This window comes from Dasypus novemcinctus, chromosome 21 (genome assembly GCF_030445035.2).
Source record: "Dasypus novemcinctus isolate mDasNov1 chromosome 21, mDasNov1.1.hap2, whole genome shotgun sequence".
Lineage (NCBI taxonomy): Eukaryota > Metazoa > Chordata > Mammalia > Cingulata > Dasypodidae > Dasypus > Dasypus novemcinctus.
In genome coordinates this window covers 68,337,319-68,357,404 of record NC_080693.1, presented here as the reverse complement: position 1 = coordinate 68,357,404, position 20,086 = coordinate 68,337,319, and the positions used below count along the sequence as shown (strand labels likewise).

Genomic DNA, 20,086 nt, shown 5'->3' with positions numbered 1-20,086 from the left:
GGGCCAGCTCCACACGGGTCAAGGAGGCCCGGGGCTTGAACTGCGGACCTCCCATGTGGTAGACGGACGCCCTAACCACTGGGCCAAGTCCACTGCCCTGTCGTGTTCTTTAGAGTCAAGACGTTGGAGAAGTTTGATCCAAAATCTTAAATGTATCCCTCCTGGTCGAGCCCCTCGTGCTGTCAGTTCCCCCCGTAGGTGGGGACTGGCCAAAACCTGCCGTGTCCCTCTAGAGTCCCTGCCCTCCGCCCCCCCAGGCCGCTGCCCCGGTGGCATAGACCCTCATTCCCGCTGGGGTCCTCTCTCACCTCCCTCTCAGCCACCTCCCTCCAGCACATTCTGACTCTTGGAAAACTCAGATCTGATGACAGTATTTCCTCGCCTCAGGCCCTGCCCTGGCTCCTCGATGCCTTCGGGATAAAATTCACACTCTTGAGCCTGAGGTCCAAAGTTCTTGTGGGGTGGCCCCTGCTTCCTCCTGCTCCCCGCTTCTCGCCCTGCCTCCACAGGTTCTTCCACAGGTGCTTCCCGAGGCCGGTTCACTGCGGGTTTGGCCCCTGATAAAGTGTTGAGCAGTCAGCAATAACGAGAGAAAAACAAGAGTCGTGGTGTGTGCGCGTGTGTGCACGTGCACGTCAGCCCACACGGTCCGTTTTGATCAGAATATCTTTTATTCCCAAAAGCCGCCTTTTTTTTTTTTTTGTAGTTAAAGTATTCTTTCATGAAATGGTGGTGAAGGAAATGACATGTTTTTGAGATGTCTTTATTTGGCAAACGAAAAAGTGTTTACAACTCTAGTCGGGTTTCATTTTTTCCCTGAAAATCCAGGGGTCTACAGAAGCTCGCCTCATCAAGGTATGGCGCAGGCACCGGCTCCCAGGCCGCGCGACCCCCGCCACCTTTCCTCCCGCTGGATGCTCTGCCCACGTGGCCGTCACCCACCGTCCCTCAAGGCAGGCCCTGCCCGGCCTCTCTTCCTCAAGGGCACTCGGCGGGGAGGACTGTAGCCATGTGCACGTCGGCCTCCCTGCGGCACGACCAGGCACGCTCGGCGCCCTGGCACCCATCTGACCCTAAAGCACTGCCCCGTGACCTGGACCCTGTCTCCCAGAAGCCCAGGGCACCTCAGGTCAGACGGGCACAGAAATGGACGGGAGGGAGAGAGAGTCAGAGCAGGAGAGAAGGAAGCCCAGCTTGGTGGTGGCAGCGCTGGAAGCACAGGCCGCCAGCACAGGCCGCCAGCGGAGGAGGGCAGGAGCGAGGGGGCAGCGGCGCCGCGGGCACAGCGTGGGGGCCGGCCTGGAGCCGGGGGTCTGGCGAGCGGCACCTCCTGGTGGGTCACTGGAGGGCCCGGGCGGAGGCCTTGGCCCTGCCCGCCAGGCTGCATCCTGCCCTGGGCGCCGCCCGCCCCCCGCCTGCCCTTCACTGAGGGCCCTTCCGGAAACGGATTCTCCCGGATGTGGCAGTGACTGCAGCGGTACCTTGAGTAGTTTCCTTTGTTCTGGGAAGCACCTCTCCAGGGGCCTTCTCTGCACACAGGCCTGAGAGGCAGCAGCTGGGCAGGCGCCACCTCACACCACCCGCTTGGGGGCGGGGCGGGGGGGCAGACGATGTCCAGAGGCCCCTCGTGGGCGCCGAGAAGCAGAGGCCAGCACGTCTTCTGTGACGGTCGCCGGCAGGAAGGGTGCCAGGGGCTTCCGGAGGAGTCTGCAGCGGGCCCCGGGGTCCTCCGCGCTGGCCCAGAGGGGGCGACGCTGGGGTGCGCTGGGCCGCTGAGGAGCTGGGGGCTGGGCTGGCTGGCGGCGCGGGGGTGCACTTGAGTTGGACTCGGTGAGGAGGAGAAGCCCCGGGGCGCTTGGCTTTGTCAGGTGAAGCGGGCCCAGGCAGGGCGGCAACATCCTCAAGCCTGAGGAAAGCACTTCCAGTCAGGTCTGTTCAATGGGACACTGGCCGCAGGCTGCGAAGCGGCTCTCACTGCCTTGGCTTGGACGAGACTTATGAAAGCGTCCAAGTTGTCCCCTTGCCTCCCAGCAGCCTTAGGTCCTGGCCCTGGCCCCTGGAGAACATTTGTGGGTCCTGGGGCTTTGAGGCCAGGTCTTGAGCCAAGCCGACACAGACCTGAGCTTTCTGTAGCCGGAACCTCACCCCTTGGACGCCAGGATGAGCAGGAGGCACGGGTTGACCCGCAGGTGGCTCCGAGGCAGAGATCAAGGTGCAACCTGAGTGAGACTTAGGGTCGCCCCCCTTGCTGGGTTGGAGGGTAAGGCTCCTGGGGCGAAGGAGTCTCGGAGCTAAGGTCATGGTACCCTTGAATCTAATCTGCTTGGAACGAGGACCAGCTTACCTGATAGCAGCACTCAAGGCCGAGGCCAGGGCCAGGGCCAAGGGTGAGGGAAGAATAAAGAGTGGAGGCAGGAGGGAGCAGATCAGGGTCAAGTGAAACCTCTGACTCAGGACAATTCTGCTGCTGACTTGCCGTGACCTTGGAAAAGCCACCCAGCCTTGGTGTGCTCACTGGAATCGGTGCCTCCTGCCAGTTCTCCTTTTCTGCTCTTCTAGGTTCAGCTGAGGCCCTGGTCTGGGGTGCAGGGAGAGGACTATGATAAAGCTCCAATGGGAAACTCGGCCTTCATCTGCTGTCATCATCCCATCAGGGGCTCCTCTGGGATGTGGCTCAGTCGCCCCATTCTCCTGGCTCAGGGGGCCCACCACATGCCTCAGCACCTCCTGGGATGAGGAACTGGGCCGAGATTCAAGACAGGAGCTGCGGAGCCAGAGCTGGAATAGTTTCAGGTGCCAGGATGAGAATTCAGAGCGGTCACAGGCTTTGAACAAAGTGCAGGAAGCCCGGCCCTGGGTTTATGGCTGGTCTGTGGAGGTGATTAGATGGTGGCATTATCAGCAGCTCCTGCCTTGTCCTCCGGGCCTCCCGCCCCTGGCCCGGGTCTGGGAGGGCCTGGGTTTGCTTGCTCGCTGCTGTCCCTAGCGCTCACAGGGTGGGCCCTTCCTGTTTGTTGACTGATTGACTGACTGACGGGGGTAGGGATTGAGGGCGGAGGGAGACACAAACCCCTCCCGGCTTCCTCCCGGAGGGGTGGGCTGGCTCTGGTGAGACCCAGGCCAGGCCCGTGGCTTGGGGTGGCTGGGGCCCCAGACCTCCCACTCAGGCCTCACCTCTAGCCACAGGGCAAACCTGCTGTGGTCCCATGGTCCCATGATCCAATGTCCAGATTCTCTGGGGCGAGATGGACATGACCAGGGGTCAGATACAAGGACAACTATGGGCAATGGACACTTAGCCCCCAGAGATCCCTGGGGGGGTCCCTCGGCCCTCTCTAATTACCTGTTCACATCTGCTTTCCTATCTCGCCCACCTGCTAGCTTCTCTGCTGGAGAAGGAGGTGTGGAAGAGGGCAGGGCAGAGTGGTCGTGGACCTTCCTGTCCCAGGGCCTTCGCCCTTGCTCTTTGCTGGCAGGAATTACCTTCTCCGAGAGCCTCATGTGGTCCACACTCCCACTTCTCCTCCTCAGAAAACTTCCATAGCAGCCCTCAACAATAGCCTTCCCTCCCGTGGCTCTCTATCCCCTTCCCTGCTTTATTGTCTTCATAACACTTGCGGCTACATGCAATTAGGGGCTTGTGTCTGTGTGTATGTATATGTGAGTGTGTGTGAGAACAGGTATATGTATGCATGTGTTTTGTACATGTATATTAGTATGTATGCCTGCGTTGGTGTGTGTGTTGTTTATGTACTTGTCAAGTGTTCATCTCCCTCACTTCATGGAAGATACGCAGAAGCAGGGAGCTTTTCTGTCTGTTTCTGTCTCTCCAGGGCCTAGGGCAATGCCGGCATGTAGTAGGTGCTCAATAAATCTTTGTCGAAAAGGGAAGGAAGGGAGAGAAGGAGGAAGGGAGGGAGAAGAGATGAAGGAGAAGAGAAAACAGACTTCTCCTGGTCTTCCACTCTAACGGGGAGGTCAGGAAGTTTGCCTTGACTTACTCCTTCCATAGCCCCCACCCTGGCTGCCCAGCGCCCTCAGGCCGTCCCCACCATGGCTCATCCATCCCATGCATTCCCAGGGCCTGGAGGAGGTCACCATGGGCCTGACTGTCCCGACTCTTATTGCCTCTCCATCCACCTGCCGGGTGCTCTGGGCCCGTGGCAGGTGACTTGTCTAAGTCTTGTTTCCCACACTGGGCCAGCCTTAGGCCAGCTGATGACCTCCCAATTTGAGGTCCCTCAGCCCCAGTCAATCCCCTTGCATTTTAGGGGGCCCGGATGACTCACTGCCTTTACTGGTGGCCCCGGAAACTCTGCGGCCCATCCCCCGCCTGCTGCTGTCGCTGCCACTCTGCCAGATGTGCTGGCTGCTTTTGCGTGGCCGCTGCTTTCCTGGCCACTTGCGCTGCCCCTGGAGCTGGCAGGTAGGTTTTTCTCTCTGAAGCCTCTTTTAGGCTCACCAAGAGTAGCCGCATACTTTGGATTCAGGCTACTTCCCTTTTCAAAGAAGCTGGAGCAAGTCCTCAGGGAGTGGGCCCTGGGCTGGCACCACCAGGGCTGAAGGCTGAGCTCCCCTCGGAATATGGGTCAGGGTCTGTGCCTTTCGATTACTTGCTATCTCCAGGCAGGCGCAGGCTTTGGTCCAGGCCTGTTGATGCCAGCAGCCGAGCCCTGGTGCCTGAGGACTCTTCCTCCGGGTCTAGAGAAACTTCATGAAAGAAGCCCTGATCCCTGAGGCGGGTGAGGCTAGGCCTCCGCCACTGGCTCTGGCTCCTCTAGCTGTTCCTCCCCTGGCCTAGCTCCTGCTTCGACGTCCCCCGCCTCAGGAAGCCTTTCCTGAGCCTCCGTCTGGGCCAAGCCCCCCAGGGCCCTGGCTCCCCCGTTCTAGAATGCATCCCGCTGCGGGGCGTGGGCCGGGTGCGTTAAGGGGCCCTCCACTGAGTGTCTTGTCTGAATCCACTTCATGGAGGTGGGCCGAGGTCTCACGCCAGGCCTGACCCACAGAAGTTCCTCAATAATGGCGTTTGCTTGCAGTTTCTTTATGCGCGACCTCACCTCTTAGGCCTTTTGTACCCTCTACAGCCCAAGGCCAAGGCCTCTGCCTGAAGAACACCGAGAATAAGCGTTGACTGGGTGACTACCTGACTCAGAGACTCTTTCGGTCTGTGGGGGCTAACCTGGGAGGGGCCAGAACTGCCAGGGGGCCCCTCTTCTTTCCTTCCCACACAGGAGCAGGGACAGTGTTGCCAGGCAAAATACAGGACACCCAGGTCAGCTGGACTTTCAGGTAAACAACAAATACACTGTTACAATGTACTATTTGGGACATACCTGTGCTAAAAAGTTATTAGATTCAAGTTTAACTGGGCACCCTTTCTAAATCTGGCACCTGCAGCAAGGGGAGGAGTTTCTGAGGTTCCATGTCAATTACAAGGAACATTCTGCTCACCGCCTTGGTACCTGCTGCTCTTTACCTTCCTCTGGACAGTGCCAGGTGGCCAGGCAGCCAGCAGGGCTCCGGAACAGTGACTCAAGATGTGCTCTCCCAGAGGGGCTGTCACCAGCACACTTAATCAAGGCTGTGTCCCGACCTCCCCAACGCTGACCCCAACTTTTCTAGTGGTCTGTCAGGGAAGGAGGTGATGAGGGGCCGATGGCTTGAGTTGGGATCTGAAAGCGGAGCCAAATGATGATTCGATCCTGGCAAGAACATTCCAGGGATGGGTGGGAGTGAACCTGGCGTTTGAGGAACAGGGAGGCGGGGGAGCTTTGTGAAGGGAGGGAGGGGTTTCTATGGTGAACAGGTTCAGCCTTGCCACTCAGGCCTGGTCCACCTCTTGCCTAGCCAGGGCCCTCCCCCTCCCCCAAGCTGCAGGTGCAGATGCTTCTCTCGGTTTCCAAGGCAGGAACTTTGGCAGCAGGGAAGGGGAAGGAAGAGGGCTTGGGTGTCTGCGCCCGGCCCCTGGCGCTTGGCTGCAGTTTGGTGGGCTGGCCTGTTCTCTGGAGCCATGCCCCTTTAGAGCCACATCGCCATAGCTGCCCACAGCAGGTCTCCGTGCCACTTTAAGTAGGTTCAGAACACCGCGGGGGTGGGGTGGGGGTGGGGGTGGGTGCTGCAGCCTGGGCGGGGCCATGGGGGGAGCCTAGAGGCCAGGGCACTGCAACAGGAATCCCTCTCCCGGCCTCGGAGCTGCGGAAAGCCCTGGACGCAACCAGGAAGCTCAGCCTGCACGCCTGGCTCCCGCCAGGCACCGCGCCCTGGCCCGCCCCGCCCTGGCCGGAGTCCTCCTCCTCCAAGCCCAGGAGCCTGTCAGCACTGAGGGAGCTGCTTCTTACTTGAAAATGTCCCGTTAACTTCCCATAACTAGAAAAATATCCCAGTGAAACTTGTGACCTTGGAAACTTTAAGCGGACTCGCTCTGAGGGGCGGCCAAGCCCTGAGGTCCCCACTGGAAGGTGTGCCCAGGGCAGGGCACCCTGCGTGTCCTGCGTGTCCTTGAGGCTACGCCCTCTAAGCAGGGGGGCATCTGAGGACCCCCAAGTCCTGTCCTGGCCAAGGCCCGGCCAGGTTCCAGGAGACTCCTGCCTGCCCGGGGGGAAGCCGACGAGGTCTAAGCGGATCCACGGGGTCTAGGAGATCTACTGGGGGCGCTCTCAGCTGCAGGCTGGGTTGTGTCTGCAGGGGAGGAAACCCCACTTCCCTGCTCCCCAGAGTCTGGCCAGGTGTCCTACAGGAAAGGACCCTTCGTCCTGGGCGTGTAGGAGGTCTGGGCCTGTGATCTGCCCACAGCCTCTCCTGGATCGGGCGGGGGTGGGGAGGCTGCGGGAGCGGGCGCACGGCCGAGGCCCCTGCGCGGCTGGGGACCTGGAGGGGGCAGACAGCGAGTTCGAGGCCTTTCCTGAGGCTGATCTGCGGGCGGGGGGCGGGGGGGGGGGGCAGTCTGCGGAGCCCCCTGGTTTAGAAGAGGGGCTAAAAAGCCAACAAACTAGTGTGGGCGGGTGGACTGGAGGGAAGGGGCGAACTGCAGCCTTCCGCGTGAAGTGACACCTCCGCCCGCGGCACGTGGGCGGCCCCTCCCCCAGGGCTCCAGAGCCGCGGCAGGGCCACGGCCGGGGTGTGCCTGACACCTAGTGGCCTCCGAGCGCGGGGCGGGGCGAGGGCGGGAGGGAAGAAGGCTGGAAGGAAGGAAGGGAGGCTGGAGAGGAAATCGGGACGCGCAGAGACGAGGCAAGGAAAGGGCGGGGGGGGGCTCTTTCCTCCTCGCCCCCCGCTCTTCTCCTCGCGGGGCAACCCCTCTCCCCCGCCCCCATCCCACCCCCCACCCGGCCGAACCGGCAGCCCCTCCCCAGCCAGTGCCCCTCACCCCACGGGCGGCAGACCCCTGTGCGCCCCCCGAGTGTGCGCGGGGGTGACCCCGGAGGCCGGGGCGGCAGGGCGGGCTTTCGCAGGTTACCCGAGCTCGGTCCAGAAGGCAGGGGGTCACGGCGGCCACGGTTCTCGCCCGCGATTTGCGCCCCGAATCTGGGGGGACCCTGTTCGGAGTCGGGGCTGGACTGTGGGGGGCCTGGCCCCCGAGTACACTTCCGGCCCCCCGCGCCCCCCGCGCGGCGTCGCCCGCCTTGCCGCCTCGCCGCCGCCGCCCGGTCGCCATGGCGACGCCGTCGCGCCGAGGCCCGCGCGGCTGGCGGAACCGGCGGGGCCGCGGGGCGACGGCGTCGCGCGGCGGGGTGGGGCTCCGGGCCCCGCCTGGCCAGGTAGGCGCGCGGGGCGGCGGGGCAGGCGGCCGGGCCGGGGCCGGCGGGGTGCAGGGAGCCCTGGCGGCCCGGCTGCGTGTCGGCCCCGCACGGGCGCCCCGCGCCGGGACAGGCCACGTTTGCCCCTCGGCGTCCCGCCGCTCTGCCTCTGCGGGACTCTCAGTGCTAATTCTGCCTCCCCAGGCTCTGTCACCTGTCATAGATGACAAGCAGGCGGCCCTTCACTCCTCCCAGCTCCCGTGGGGGCCGATCATGGACAGAGGCGAGTGCTCCTGGGTGGGGAGTGCTGTCTGCGGCAGCGGGCTCTTGCTGGCCCCGAGCCTCATGCGTGACAGCTTCTGACCTGTGGCCCTTCCTGCGGCTGTGAGGCCTGGATTTAGTTTTTGTTCAGTTGCTATTTGCTTGCATGTCTAGAGGCTGGTAGGCACCTTGCCAGGTGCTTGGACATAGTTATCCCATGTAATCTCTGCTGTGGACCAGGAAGGTGGATTTTAATATCCTCCCACCTGGGAGGTGAAGAAACGGCTTCCGAGGCAGGGCGCGCACTCAAGAGCAGTGGAGTTGGTTTTAACGCACATCTCTGACCAGTGCCACGTTGTAATTTTCGTGAGCCAGAGGCACTTTTGCATTGTGGCCCCTTCCTCATAGATGTGTGTATATATTATATATATATAAAATTGTGTTGGTCTTAATATAATCAGACTGGATTACAAAGGAAAACACTTTCTGTGACCCTAAAAGTTCATTTTTTTCTTCTGATTTGAACAGAAGTGAAACCATTTTTGTGGGTCCCTTCAGTGTCTGGGCCCTGGCCCTGGGCCTCCTGTGCCTACGGAGAAGCTGCCTCTCGCTCTCCCTCAAGCCCTGCTTTCTTCCTGGGCACACTAGGGCATGGGGTGGTAAGAAAGGCCCTTTCTATTTAGCAGCTTAGTTCTCATTTTGCCTTCGCTTTCAACTCATTCTAGGACATTCTAATATAATTTCCCCCTCACCTATCAAGAAAAGATCTTGCCTGCTACTCTCCCCCACAAAGGTCTTTTCTAACTGCAGAAAAACTCTGCTTTTGATCAGGAGGGCTCTGGCCAAGCCAGCCTTCTTACTTCCCTGCCTCACCTCCCTACCCCCCACCCCCCCACACACCCCCCTGCTTCCAGGATGTACGCCATGTGCAGAGTCTGGTCCCCCGTAATGAAATTAGGCCTGGTTACCTTTTAATAAAAGCAGTGGGATGGGAAGAGAGAGCCAGGCTCAGCACACGCTCAAGCCCTGAGGGTGGCTGCTGTCCCTGTTCAGTTGCATTAAGTGGCGTCTGACTGCAGGTGGGGTGGGGGGAGTCGTGTGTCTGTCACGGCCCAAGTTTCTAGAAGCTACCAGAGCTCTGTCATCTCTGTCCTGTGGTTAGGAGGGCGGGAACTGCTTAAGGGGACCACATGAGCCCCGTTTGGTGCTAAGACTTGTCCGCTTGGCAGAGGGAACCTTTGAGGGTGGAGAGTGGCTGCTTCCCGGCCCTTGAAGCTGCTCCCGGTTCTGCTCCGGGAACCGAGGCCTGAGAAGAGCCAGCCTTCTGGGCACCACCCTGTTAGGAACGAAGGGAGAGTGCATTCTCCCCGTCCAGATTGGGAAATAAGGGCCCTTGATTCAAAGACACTTACTTACTTACCAGGGAGTGACTCTCAAGGTTTGCAAATGCAAACCTGTTTGTGGGTAGGTCAGCTTGAAATGGCCATCTCTGTAAACCCAGCATCGAACATAGCCCCTCCTTGCACAGAGATCAGCGATGACGTTGAACTGAATAAGCAATAGGGGAATCCTGTTGCCAAAGAAATCTTTCGGGCCAGCTCTGGTAAACCACTCAATGCTTTTATCTTGTTTGTAAAGCAGCTGGGTCTGGAATTTTTCCACTCGGGACTTGTTGGCTGAGGCACCTGTGAGAGAGCCACAGGCCTGCCCACAGTAGGGCGGGCTCCTTGCTGGGTGTTAATTTTCCCGGCATCCTTTACATTTAGACTTCTCCGCATCACCTTTGAAGTGGTAGTTTGGGCCTCCGTGGTCCCAAAGGTGCTTCTTTTCCACTGGCTTCCCCCCAAGCAAGGCCTGGCTCCCTGTGGCTGGTGTGGACCAGGGCAGCTCCTTGTGGAGAAGGTTGGAAAGAAGATCCCGCAGGCATTTTCCTACCTGGAAGCCATCTCTCTGACCATCCTTTCATGCCCTGCTGCCTTTTTTCCTGGGAGAGCCTATGTGGGTGCGACAGGGCTCAGTGACATGGTGGTCCTGCGGCAGGGGACAGGGAGGGTGGGAGGGAAACATGAGGGTGGGGTGGAGCAGGGAGCTAGGATGGCCTTTGACTGGCGCCCTCACAGGTCCCCGGCTGGCTACACGTCTGGGAGTCACGTGCCTGACCCCTGACCCCGCACTAGAAGCAGGGGTGGGTGACTGAATGTCTTACAGTGGGTATGGTGGACAGTGCTCTTGGGGTTGGGCAGGCTGGGGTCGGCTCCTGGCTTGACTCCTCACTCCCTGAACTCTCCAGGCTGTGTCTGCTCTGCCACTTGTCTCTGCCCCTGGAGCACAGGGACTGGGTCTAATGTGTGCAGCTCCAGCAGTTGGCAGGTGCCTGGCATATAGAAGGTGCTCAATAAACAAGTGTGCCAAACCACTGCCTGCATACCATTTATCCACTTTGGACTTCTAGTTCCTCATCCATCAAATTGGGTTAATACTTAGAATCTTTCAACAATTATTGCAAGGATTATGCGAGAGAATGGCTTAAGTGCCTGGTACTGAGCCGGGGCCCAGGAGCTGTTAGGCCACACTCTCCCAACACACACAAGCACCCTGCCCACCGACCTGGGACTCCAACAGCATCAGGGCCCTGCTTCCAAGGGAGTTCAGTAGGTGAATGTTCAGTGTCGAATGCTGAAGCCACATGTTTTGTTGTTCACACCAAAGAGAACCTCACTCAGACTCCTGCCTGTCTCCTTCAGAGGCTGGCTGGAGAGGAGGCAGCTGGTGCTTGGTGCGTGGTCGTGGAATAGCTCCGAGATCTCAGCGTGAAGGTTCCTTTGTGCCTCTGAGCTCTCGGATCTGTCCCTTGTACTCCACTTGGCATAAAGAAGCTGTGGCTGGTGGACCAGTGGAAAAGTGATGTTCTTCTCCTCTTCCTAATTCAGAGCTAATCAGATTCTGGCTGAGCTCTGGGCTCGTCAGAGCTAATCAGATTCTGCCTGAGCTCTCTGGGGATGAATCTAATAAAGGAGGGCAGCAACCTGTAAAGGAGGACAAAGACTAAGTGACCGAGGACGGTGTTTCTCTGTCTAATATATTTTTCCTGTTAGAGTCTGGCAAGCTATTAGATACCCAGGGATACTCAAAGAAGAGTGAAGGCACAGACCCTGCCTTCTGGGAGCTCACAGGTGCTTTAGCAGAGAAGCACACCTGAAAGAGTAAGTTCCACGAGAGCCTCGGGGCACTGAGGAGGGTGCCAGGGCTAGGCCCTGGGGACCAAGTGTTGAATGAAATGGGGGGGAGGGTGGGGGAGGATGGTGGCATGCATTTCAGGGAGCATGAGTGTGTGTGTGAAGTAAGTGTGAAATAATAAGTTGGAATGAAGTCCTGACACTTGATATAACATGGGTGAACCTTGAAAACATTATGCTGAGAGAAATAAGCCAGACACAAAAGGACAAATAGTGCATGATCCCATGTATAGGAAGTATCTAGAATCAGCAAACCTATAGAGACAGACAGTAGGTTAGAGGTTATCAGGGGCCAGGGGAAGAGGGGATGGGGAGTTACTGTTTAAGGGGCACAGAGTTTCTGTTTGGGCTGATAAAAACTTTAGAAATAGAGTGATGGTGCGGATGTAATTAATGTCGCTGAATCGTACCCTTAAAATGGTTAATATGGCAAGTTTTGCGTATATATTTTAACAAAATTTTAAAAAATGTATTGTGATTATCAGGGAACAGTGAGAATGTCCTCTGCGTGGATTTGGTGAGAACACAGTGGTGGCTTCCGATGGAAACTGTCACGATTGTGTTCCAGACTTTGCCTTGCCCCGGCCAGCAGTGGGAGCGGAGCTGGTCCCTGGAGGGCCCTGCAGCTGCCGTGATAGCCCGGGGAGAAGTTAGGCAGCCAGAATCCAGGAGGTAGTGCTGAAGATACCCCGGTGGAAGCGACTGAGAGGGGACCTGGGAGAGAACCTAGGATTAGTGGCCCCGGGGAGGTGGTAAGCTGTGCCAGGGGGCCCGGAGAAGGGCAGCCTCACCAGCCACCTGGGAGGTCAGGAGAGGACTCTGCTCCTCTTTGGAAGGGGATGTGCTGAAGGTGACGTGTTCATGGAATGTCCAGGTGGAGATGTATGTGGACAAGTAGAAATGGGGTTTGAATTTGGGGAATGAGGACAGAACTGGACCTAGATTGAGGATTCACCTGTGTAGAGGTGACAGGTAAGGGCAGAGGCAAAAGTTCCAGAAATAGGGGTATCAGTGTCAGCCAAGGCTTCTGGAAACCTGTTTTCACTGGCCATGGGAAAGTGGATTGGGGCTGTTTCTAGAAGATGGTTTGGCAGAATGTATCAAAAACCTAGAAAAAACCCTTGCTCTTATCTAAGGATTCCACATTTCTGTTTAGGAATTAATTAAACAGGTGTAAAAAGATCACATAGTATTGTTTATTTAGGGAAAAACTGGAAGCTAGCTAAATGTTTAACAACAGGGAATTAGGAGATGGGTTAAAATAGAGAACAATGTACAATGCAATGCTGTGAAGTTATTAAAATGATAAGGTAGATATAAATGAGGCAGAAAAGATAGGCATGATATACCAGTAAGTTAAAACAGCAGGTGAGAACATTAGATGATCCTGTTTTTGTAAGAGAATGTGTATATATATACACACACACATATATATATATTTAATATATATACACACATATAATATATATATCATTCATATATTTCTAGGGGAAAAGTGTATGAAGGATATAAATCACAATGCTGATCACTTGCAATTTTTTCTCTTTTTTTGCTTATCTGTATTTTAGTACAGGAAACATGTATTACTTTTTTTTTAATGGTGGGAGCTGCCAACAGTTATCAGAAGTGGAAGGAAAGAATGGGGATTAAAGGCAGGGTCGACTGAAAAGTAGTTCTTTTTAAAACTTTCTTTATTGATAAAATAGGTTCCTTTGGCAGTCCATACTCCCAAATATACATTTAGGCTCTGCTTAAAGGAAAAACTGTCACTAATAACAAAGCAGATGTCTTTAAGAACCAGAACTTAAAATTCTAGCCGAGCAAGAATAGTTCCTGACCACTAGGGTAGAGAACGTGCTGGGTGCTGGAGGGGGCGCCAAGAAAGCTCTGAGTCCGGATGTCCCTGGCTCAGGCTCGCTGCCGTCACACTCTGCTGATAACCGAGGGGAAGTTCACGTTTTGGGTCCTTTCCGTCGTAGCTGCCAGCCAGGGCCAGTGCCCATGGGTGGGAGACGGGCTGCACTGGAGGGGACTTGCCGGGCTGGGACGGGGTGGGGGGAGGAGTCTGCAGCCTTCTAGGGGGAGGGCAAGTTGGCGCCACCGCTGGGGACCCCAGGACCCGCGGCAAAGCGCAAGGAGGCGCTGCCTGTGTGTCCTCGCGGCCGTCCCTCCCCAGGCCCTGGCTGCCCGCTGGCGCCTGCCACCACCCGCAAAGGGCCCTGCCGAGAGCGGCCGAGGCCCTGAAGGCGGCCGGGTCGCCGCTCCTGGCGGGCGGCGCGCAGGCGGGGGCGAGGGGGCGCCGTCGCTGCGCTGCGGGCAGGGCGGGGTCGGAGCTCCAGGGCCCGCAGGGCCACGGGGGCGCCGGGCTGTCTCCCCGGGGGGACCTGGCAGTGGAGCTAGACAGGCGGGCCGGGGCTCGCGGTGGGCCTCTAGAGCCTTTTTGAAGCTCTCTTTTCTTACCTATCAAACGGAAACAGTAATAACCTGCTTTACTCTCCGCTGTGGAGTCGCTATGAGTTAAATAACGTGCGTGAAAATGAGAACGCTTGCTGAACTTAAACGGCGACGCATTCTTCTTCGTAGGCCTGGGTTCGGGTGCCCTGCGTTTTGGAAAGCAGCCTTCTGCCCTGTCCTAGGTTTGCAGGGGAAAGAAGAGGCAGGAGGAAGGCAGCGCCCGGGTCAGTCCAGCGCGCGCGGCAGGGGCGGCGCTCGTTGATTTGCGGAGCCCGAGAGGGTTCTGTTCCGGGGGGGTCTGTGCCGCGGCGGGGGGCTCTTCTGGGTTGTCCCCTCCCCTGTGGGGTGGGACCTTCTCATCTCCAGTTTGGAACTTAAAAAACCAGGATGGGGGAGGCCAGCTTTCCATTTCTCACCCCAGACGCACTTTGGGATCCACCTGGAGGAAAAAAGGCAGTGACCGGGTGCCTGCGGGAGTTTGCTAACTTCCCTGCAGTTACCTGTAACCCGCGCCTGAGAGAGCCTGGGGCCTCGTGAAACAAAGTAAAGCGCAGGCCTTGGGCCCTCCTGCTTCCACCGGAATTGGGGTCTTTTCCCCTGCATCCTCGCCGCATAGGAAAGTGGCTTCCTGAAGCCGGGGAGGGTCTGTCTCTGGGCGGCCGGGGAGGGGCGGCCTCTGGGACGTGGGGGCACTGCTGTAGGATGGCGGCACGGAGGGGTCTTGGAGGTGGGACAGTGAGAGCTGCGGGCCTGGGGTGTGGGCGCCGGGAGGGAGACGCCGAGGGGGCAGCAGGAGGCCGGGGGGCCGCGGGCTTTGGGGGTTTGGAGGTGGGGGGCTGCTTCTGAGTTCTGCCTGTCTCTCCGCCCGCAGCTGCCTCAGCATGGAGCACACGGCCAGCGTGGCGTCCACCCCCAAGGTGCTGCCCTACTACGTGGCCTTCTCCCAGCTGCTGGGTCTGACTGTGGTGGCCATGACTGGTGCTTGGCTTGGCCTGTACCGAGGTGGCATTGCCTGGGAGAGTGCCCTGCAGTTCAACGTGCACCCCCTGTGCATGGTCACCGGCCTGGTCTTCCTGCAGGGAGACGGTGAGTCCCCGTGGCTGCGGGGCGGTGTTGCCCCTGAGGGGGGCGGTTTGTAGCCTTCCTCCCAGGTCTCTTCCAGTTATACAAATCTAAGATTCCAGAAAAGACAGAGAAGGAAGAGCCTGGGGGCTGGGAACCCAACTCAGGGGTCCTGAGGTCTGCGGGTAGCAACTCCTCTCGCAGCTTGTCCTGGCATTTTCATCTCTTGCTTCAACGAGCAGCATCCACGGGGGTGGGTGCTCTGTAGAGCAGAGTGCCAGCGGCTTGCTTGGTGCAGGCGAGGCCCTCCACCCACAGGTCCCCGGCCACCGAAAAGTGATGGGGGAGGTATATGTGGGGGCAGGGGAAGTAGGGCTAAAACAGCGTGGGGTGAGGCATCCTTTCAGTGGTAGTTTGAGACTGGGAAAAAAGTGCGTGCGTGTGCGTGCATGCATGTGTTTGTGTGTGCTGGGGTGGGGGGTGTTGGACTTGGCTGAGCCACATCCCTGAGTGGGACCAGGAGAAGAGGAAGGCCAGTGCTGGGCTTCACCCTGCCTTGAGGCTATGGGGCCCATGAATCTCTCCTGTTAACAAGAAAGCTGGATCTCTAGCTGGGTCACCCATTCGTCCTGGCTGTAGCCACCCCGTCGGCAGCAAACCTTAAGAGGCAGTCCTTGTGTGATGTGGCCCTGCCAGCCTCAGCCTGACTAGGTTGGATGAAGGTTTGCTTCGGAAGAGGATGCCCAGCCAGAGAGCCTGCGTGCTCAAAGTGGTGTCTGACCAGGCTTCAATGTTGAACAATATTTGAGGAACAACATAGCTAAAAAGTGGACCCAGAAGCATGGTGACGCCTCAGTGTGGCTACATGTTGAATTGAAGACACAGTCTGGAATATCTGGACCCCTGGCAAGAAGAAGGCACCCTGCACTGCGGAAGGGAGAAGGTGGGGGTTCTCTGCTGGGCCTGGTGGCTGCTTTAGGCTGGGGCTGTGGGCAGAGGTCCCTCGCCTTTGCTTCCGCCTGTGCTGACAGGAAGTGTGGGCTCAGCCTCCATCCTGGCCTCCGTATGTTGGGCCCCTGGAGTGTTAAGGCACACACAGCCTAAAGGTGCTTCTGGAAGGCCCCTGCCCGGCCCTGTGGAGCCTTGCTCGCTCTTCCATGTCCTGTGGCCAGGACACCTTGATAAGGCCTTAACTTGAAAACGTCAGCCAAGGGGCGCCTCCTTGCTGCTCACGGCAGGAAGGCCTCTGGCACAGGGGGATGTAACTGTGTTCCCTTTCTCATTTCCCATAAGCCCTGCTGGTTTACCGTGTCTTCAGGAACGAGGCCAAACGCACAACCAAGATCCTCCACGGGCTGCTGCACGTCTGTGCGTTTGTCATTGCCTTGGTCGGTGAGTTCCCGGGCACAGCCTTCCCTTTCTCTTAACTTCTAGTTCAGACTTGGGGAGATCGATGCCTTATGTCTGAAGATGCCACCCCTGACCCAGTTCCCTCCAGTGCTCCTTTGGTCCCTGTCCTCTACCCTTCCAGGCCTCCCAGGCAGGGACGCTAGGTCCCGGCAGCCACAGCACAGGGACTGGAGCCCAGAAGTTCCAGCTAGCCCGACTCCCCTTGGGTCATCTCGCCTCCCGCCCTTTTCCACGGGCAACCCTGTCCTCACACGTCTCCACCCTCCCTGGTCCAGGCTTGGTGGCAGTGTTTGACTACCATAAGAAGAAGGGCTACGCTGACCTGTACAGCCTGCACAGCTGGTGCGGGACTCTTGTCTTTGTCCTGTACTTTGTGCAGGTGAGTCTTTCCAACCCCACAGGTCCCTGGCCACGGAAAAGCAATGGGGCAGGTGTGTGTGGAGGGAGGGGAAGTGGGGCTGAAATAGCACCAGGGAGTATGCGCAAAGGTGAAAGACTTGTCGTGGTACAGTTGGATGCCACCGTCAGATTCTGCAGTGGGTACAGACCTAGGATTTGACAGGAGAGGGCGCCTCACAGACGGCTGCTCAGCACACGTCTCTGGCCATCTGCCCGGCTTTCTGAGTGTACGAGTGTGAACTGAGATAAGGCTTCAGGCCTGTGGCGGTCAGGAGCCGATCTCCCCATGTGCTCAGTGCGCCCCACACCCCTGTGGCGACAAGGGGGTGTGCACTTCTCACTTGGCTGGTCAGAAGTGATGACCAGCCGGGAGCTGCCCGGCCCCGCTCAGTCTCCCAGCAGCCCGTCACCTTTCCTTCTAGTGGCTCGTGGGCTTCAGCTTCTTCCTGTTCCCTGGAGCGTCATTTTCTCTGCGAAACCGCTACCGCCCACAGCACGTCTTCTTTGGTGCCACCATCTTTCTCCTTTCTGTGGGCACAGCCTTGCTAGGCCTGAAGGAGGCGCTGCTGTTTAAGCTCGGGTGAGTGTCCCATTGACATGATTGGGCAGTGGCCACAATGACCTGCCAAGATTGGGCCCTGCCCTCTGCTTCTCTGGACAAATGCTTTCCGAGCCTTTTTAATGGAGTTAGATAAGCAATAAGCAATGATTTTTCTGCCTGGGTGGGGGACACAAAGGGGATGATGTTGGAATACGTGTGGCACCTTTCTGGCCCAGAGTATGAATGGCATTTGGCCTGACTGGGACCCCTTGAGTGGCTGCTCCCGTCCATCTAACCCGCAGGACCAAGTACAGCATGTTCGAGCCCGAGGGGGTCCTGGCCAACGTGCTGGGCGTGCTGCTGGCCTGCTTCGCCGTGGCCGTGCTCTACATCTTGACGCGCAGAGACTGGAAGCGGCCACCCCAGGCTGAGGAGCAGGCGCTCTCCATGGACTTCAAGACACTCACGGAGGGAGACAGCCCCAGCTCCCAGTGACAGCCTGTCCTCATCCTGCGGGGAGGCGGCCTGCGGGTTCTGGCCCCTCGGCTCTCTGCGGGTTCTGGCCCCTCGGCTCTCTGGGTCTTTTTGCCCACCCCTGGCTGAGGTTGACTATCTTCAGATTAGTGGCTCCTGGCTGAGAGGCTCGTGCAGAGTGGATGTGGGTGGGTGTGGGTGCAGCTGTGTCTATTTCAGTGCTTTCTGGGGTTTAGGGCTTGCCTTCCCTCTGCTTCACTGCTTTCTGCTGCTGTGCACTAGTCCTTTAGTCATGCTCCGGTCCTGTGCCTCTGACACCCCCTCAAATGGAGAGAGCTTTGGGCAGTAAGTCTTGGACACAGAGCAGATCCCTAAAGGAGATGGAGAGTGGTTCTGCCCTCAAGGCCTGGGTACCTATGCAAGTCCAGGGGCTGCAGAGAGAGACACTGCAGGGCCTCAGGAAGAGGCCTGGAAAAGCCCAGACTGCTGCTTTGTATAGCAATGAATTCAGACCAGAAGTCCAGCTAGCCGGCACAACACGTGGTGTAAATGGCCCCAGCCTTTGGCAGTGGGAGCAGGTGATATTATGTGTTAAATATGTTGGTGCTCAGAGCAAGGTTCCCAGGAGAGGGGAGGGACTTACCCTGGGGAAGGTCTGGGAAGGGGCTTTGGCCCAGCTGCTGCCTTGAACCTTGCCTTTTCCTTAACCCTTTAGCCTCAGGATAGCCCTGCTGGGAGAGGGGGAAGAAGCACAGGGCTGCAGACAAACTTCCCCTGGCATGTGTGGCCAGCCTAAAGGAGAGGAAAGGTTTGAGTTTAGGAGGACAGTCTCCTGCGTCAGCTGGTGTGGGCAGTGGGGCAGCCTGCCGCTTATTCCTGCGGGGGTTCTACTCTCTAGTGGCCAGGCCTCCGCCAGCGAGCGCCTATTTCCCCCACCCACACTGCTTCGGTCCTGGTTTTTGACTCAGAAGCTTTTTTTTTTTTTCTTTTTAATGAAAAGCTGTTGTTTTTCCTCTTTTTGGTGGGAAGGGCAGGGGCTGCTTGTGCTTGCTGGTGTGACTCATGCTTCTGTTCTAGAAGATAAACCTTCTTCCTCTCTTACCTGGGGCCCATCTTTGGAGGAAGTTAGGACTGAGTCTCAATTTGATTAATCCCCTGTGGTATCTGAGCACCCCCTGCTCCCATAAAGTGGGTTTGCTGGTCACTGTTTGGCTTCAGTCTAGAAGTAAAGTGACTAGAGCATTGATCCCGTATATTTGGGACTTGGCAAATGCTCTTGCCTTGTTTCCCTCATTTTTTGGGTTTTGAGAAGCATGGTAGTTTAAGACAGAGTTTTTGTGAATGAAGAGATTAATGAAATCCCCAAATTTGACTACTTATGGTAAACATGACTTTTCACGCCAGAACGCTGTGATAGAGAAATGGGCCGGCCTCCTCTAGTGTTCAGATTTCCAATAACCAGGTATCTCCTTGGGTCCTGCCTCAGTGATGTCATTTCTTAGAGCAGGTGGCAATGCGTCAACTCCGTCACCCCAGCAGGGGCTGCCTAGTGTCGGGACCTCTCCCTGTTTCCCTGCAGCTTGCCCTGGATGATGTATGCTCTGCAAGGGCAGATGTTCTGTCACTTCTTTAGTCACTCGGCAGACACTTGTAGCGCCAAACATTACATGTGGAAAAACACCACCTTAGACAGGCTGCCAGAGTGCAACTGTTTCTCTCTCTGGCCAGCATGCCACGTAGAGAAATGGAACCTTAGGTGAGGCACTACAGGTTTGTAAACTGGTCTGTTTTCCAAAACATGTATGTTGGATGAATAAGGAAGCAAAGAAGGCTCCCAAAAGGCACATCCCTAGTGGTTTATTTTATTTTGCCTGTGGCCAACCTCCTGTGAAATGCAATGTGGTGTTGATGCAACAGTTGATTTAATAAACATCTACAGCAAACCTCTCATCTGTTATTTTCATTTACTGTGGCAATAAAAGGAGCCAGCACTTTTAGCAGAGTCAGATATATGATGTTAGATTTAAGAGGAATGGGAGACATTAAATAGCTGCAGGCTGGGTACACAAGGTAAAGCGATTAATGCCATTTATCATTACTCACAGGGTCTGAACTGAACCAGTGGAGAAGGCTCTTCCTTGTGGCTAGAGAAACCCTTTTCTCAGTCCAGAGAGAACGGGCTGGAGGGTGGAGCTGCAAGAGCCTGATAAGGCTCTTGGCAAGAAGTTTCCCCCAGTATTCAATTGATCTTTTTCCTTTTTGCATGTCTTTTTGTTCTTTACTGAGAGGAGTAAAACTTTTGAAATAAACTGGTTCTGCTTTAGCCAATTCCTACAGCTCAGGCTGGAGATGTGTTTATGGTAAATTCAGGTGGGCTCTCATGGCAGGCTTGATGCATTGTGTGTTCCTAAAAAGCACTGTCACTTACGGCAACCTAAAAACTTACTGGGGGCGCTCACAGTATTAAGGGACCTTATAGGAAATTTTCTTATAAGGTAAGTAATCCTTTTATG

The 20,086-nt window shown here is 57.1% G+C and overlaps 1 protein-coding gene across 3 annotated transcripts; it reads left to right on the top strand.

The window, feature by feature from the left end:
• The first annotated feature begins 7,077 nt into the window (after positions 1 to 7,077).
• Positions 7,078 to 19,516, top strand: CYB561 (cytochrome b561). 3 transcript variants are annotated; one of them, XM_071210738.1, is made up of 7 exons: positions 7,155 to 7,230; positions 13,817 to 13,911; positions 14,559 to 14,773; positions 16,043 to 16,141; positions 16,435 to 16,538; positions 16,981 to 17,138; positions 17,402 to 19,516. In XM_071210738.1, exons 3-7 carry the CDS (start codon positions 14,569 to 14,571, stop codon positions 17,592 to 17,594), a joined length of 759 nt encoding a protein of 252 aa, XP_071066839.1. In that variant the 5' UTR covers positions 7,155 to 7,230; positions 13,817 to 13,911; positions 14,559 to 14,568; the 3' UTR covers positions 17,595 to 19,516. The 3 variants fall into 3 exon arrangements, with proteins under 3 accessions (XP_058140483.1, XP_071066839.1, XP_004456867.1); XM_004456810.4 differs by lacking the exon at positions 7,155 to 7,230 and adding an exon at positions 13,217 to 13,238; XM_058284500.1 differs by lacking the exon at positions 13,817 to 13,911 and having other exon boundaries at positions 7,078 to 7,230.
• Positions 19,517 to 20,086: the final 570 nt, after the last annotated feature.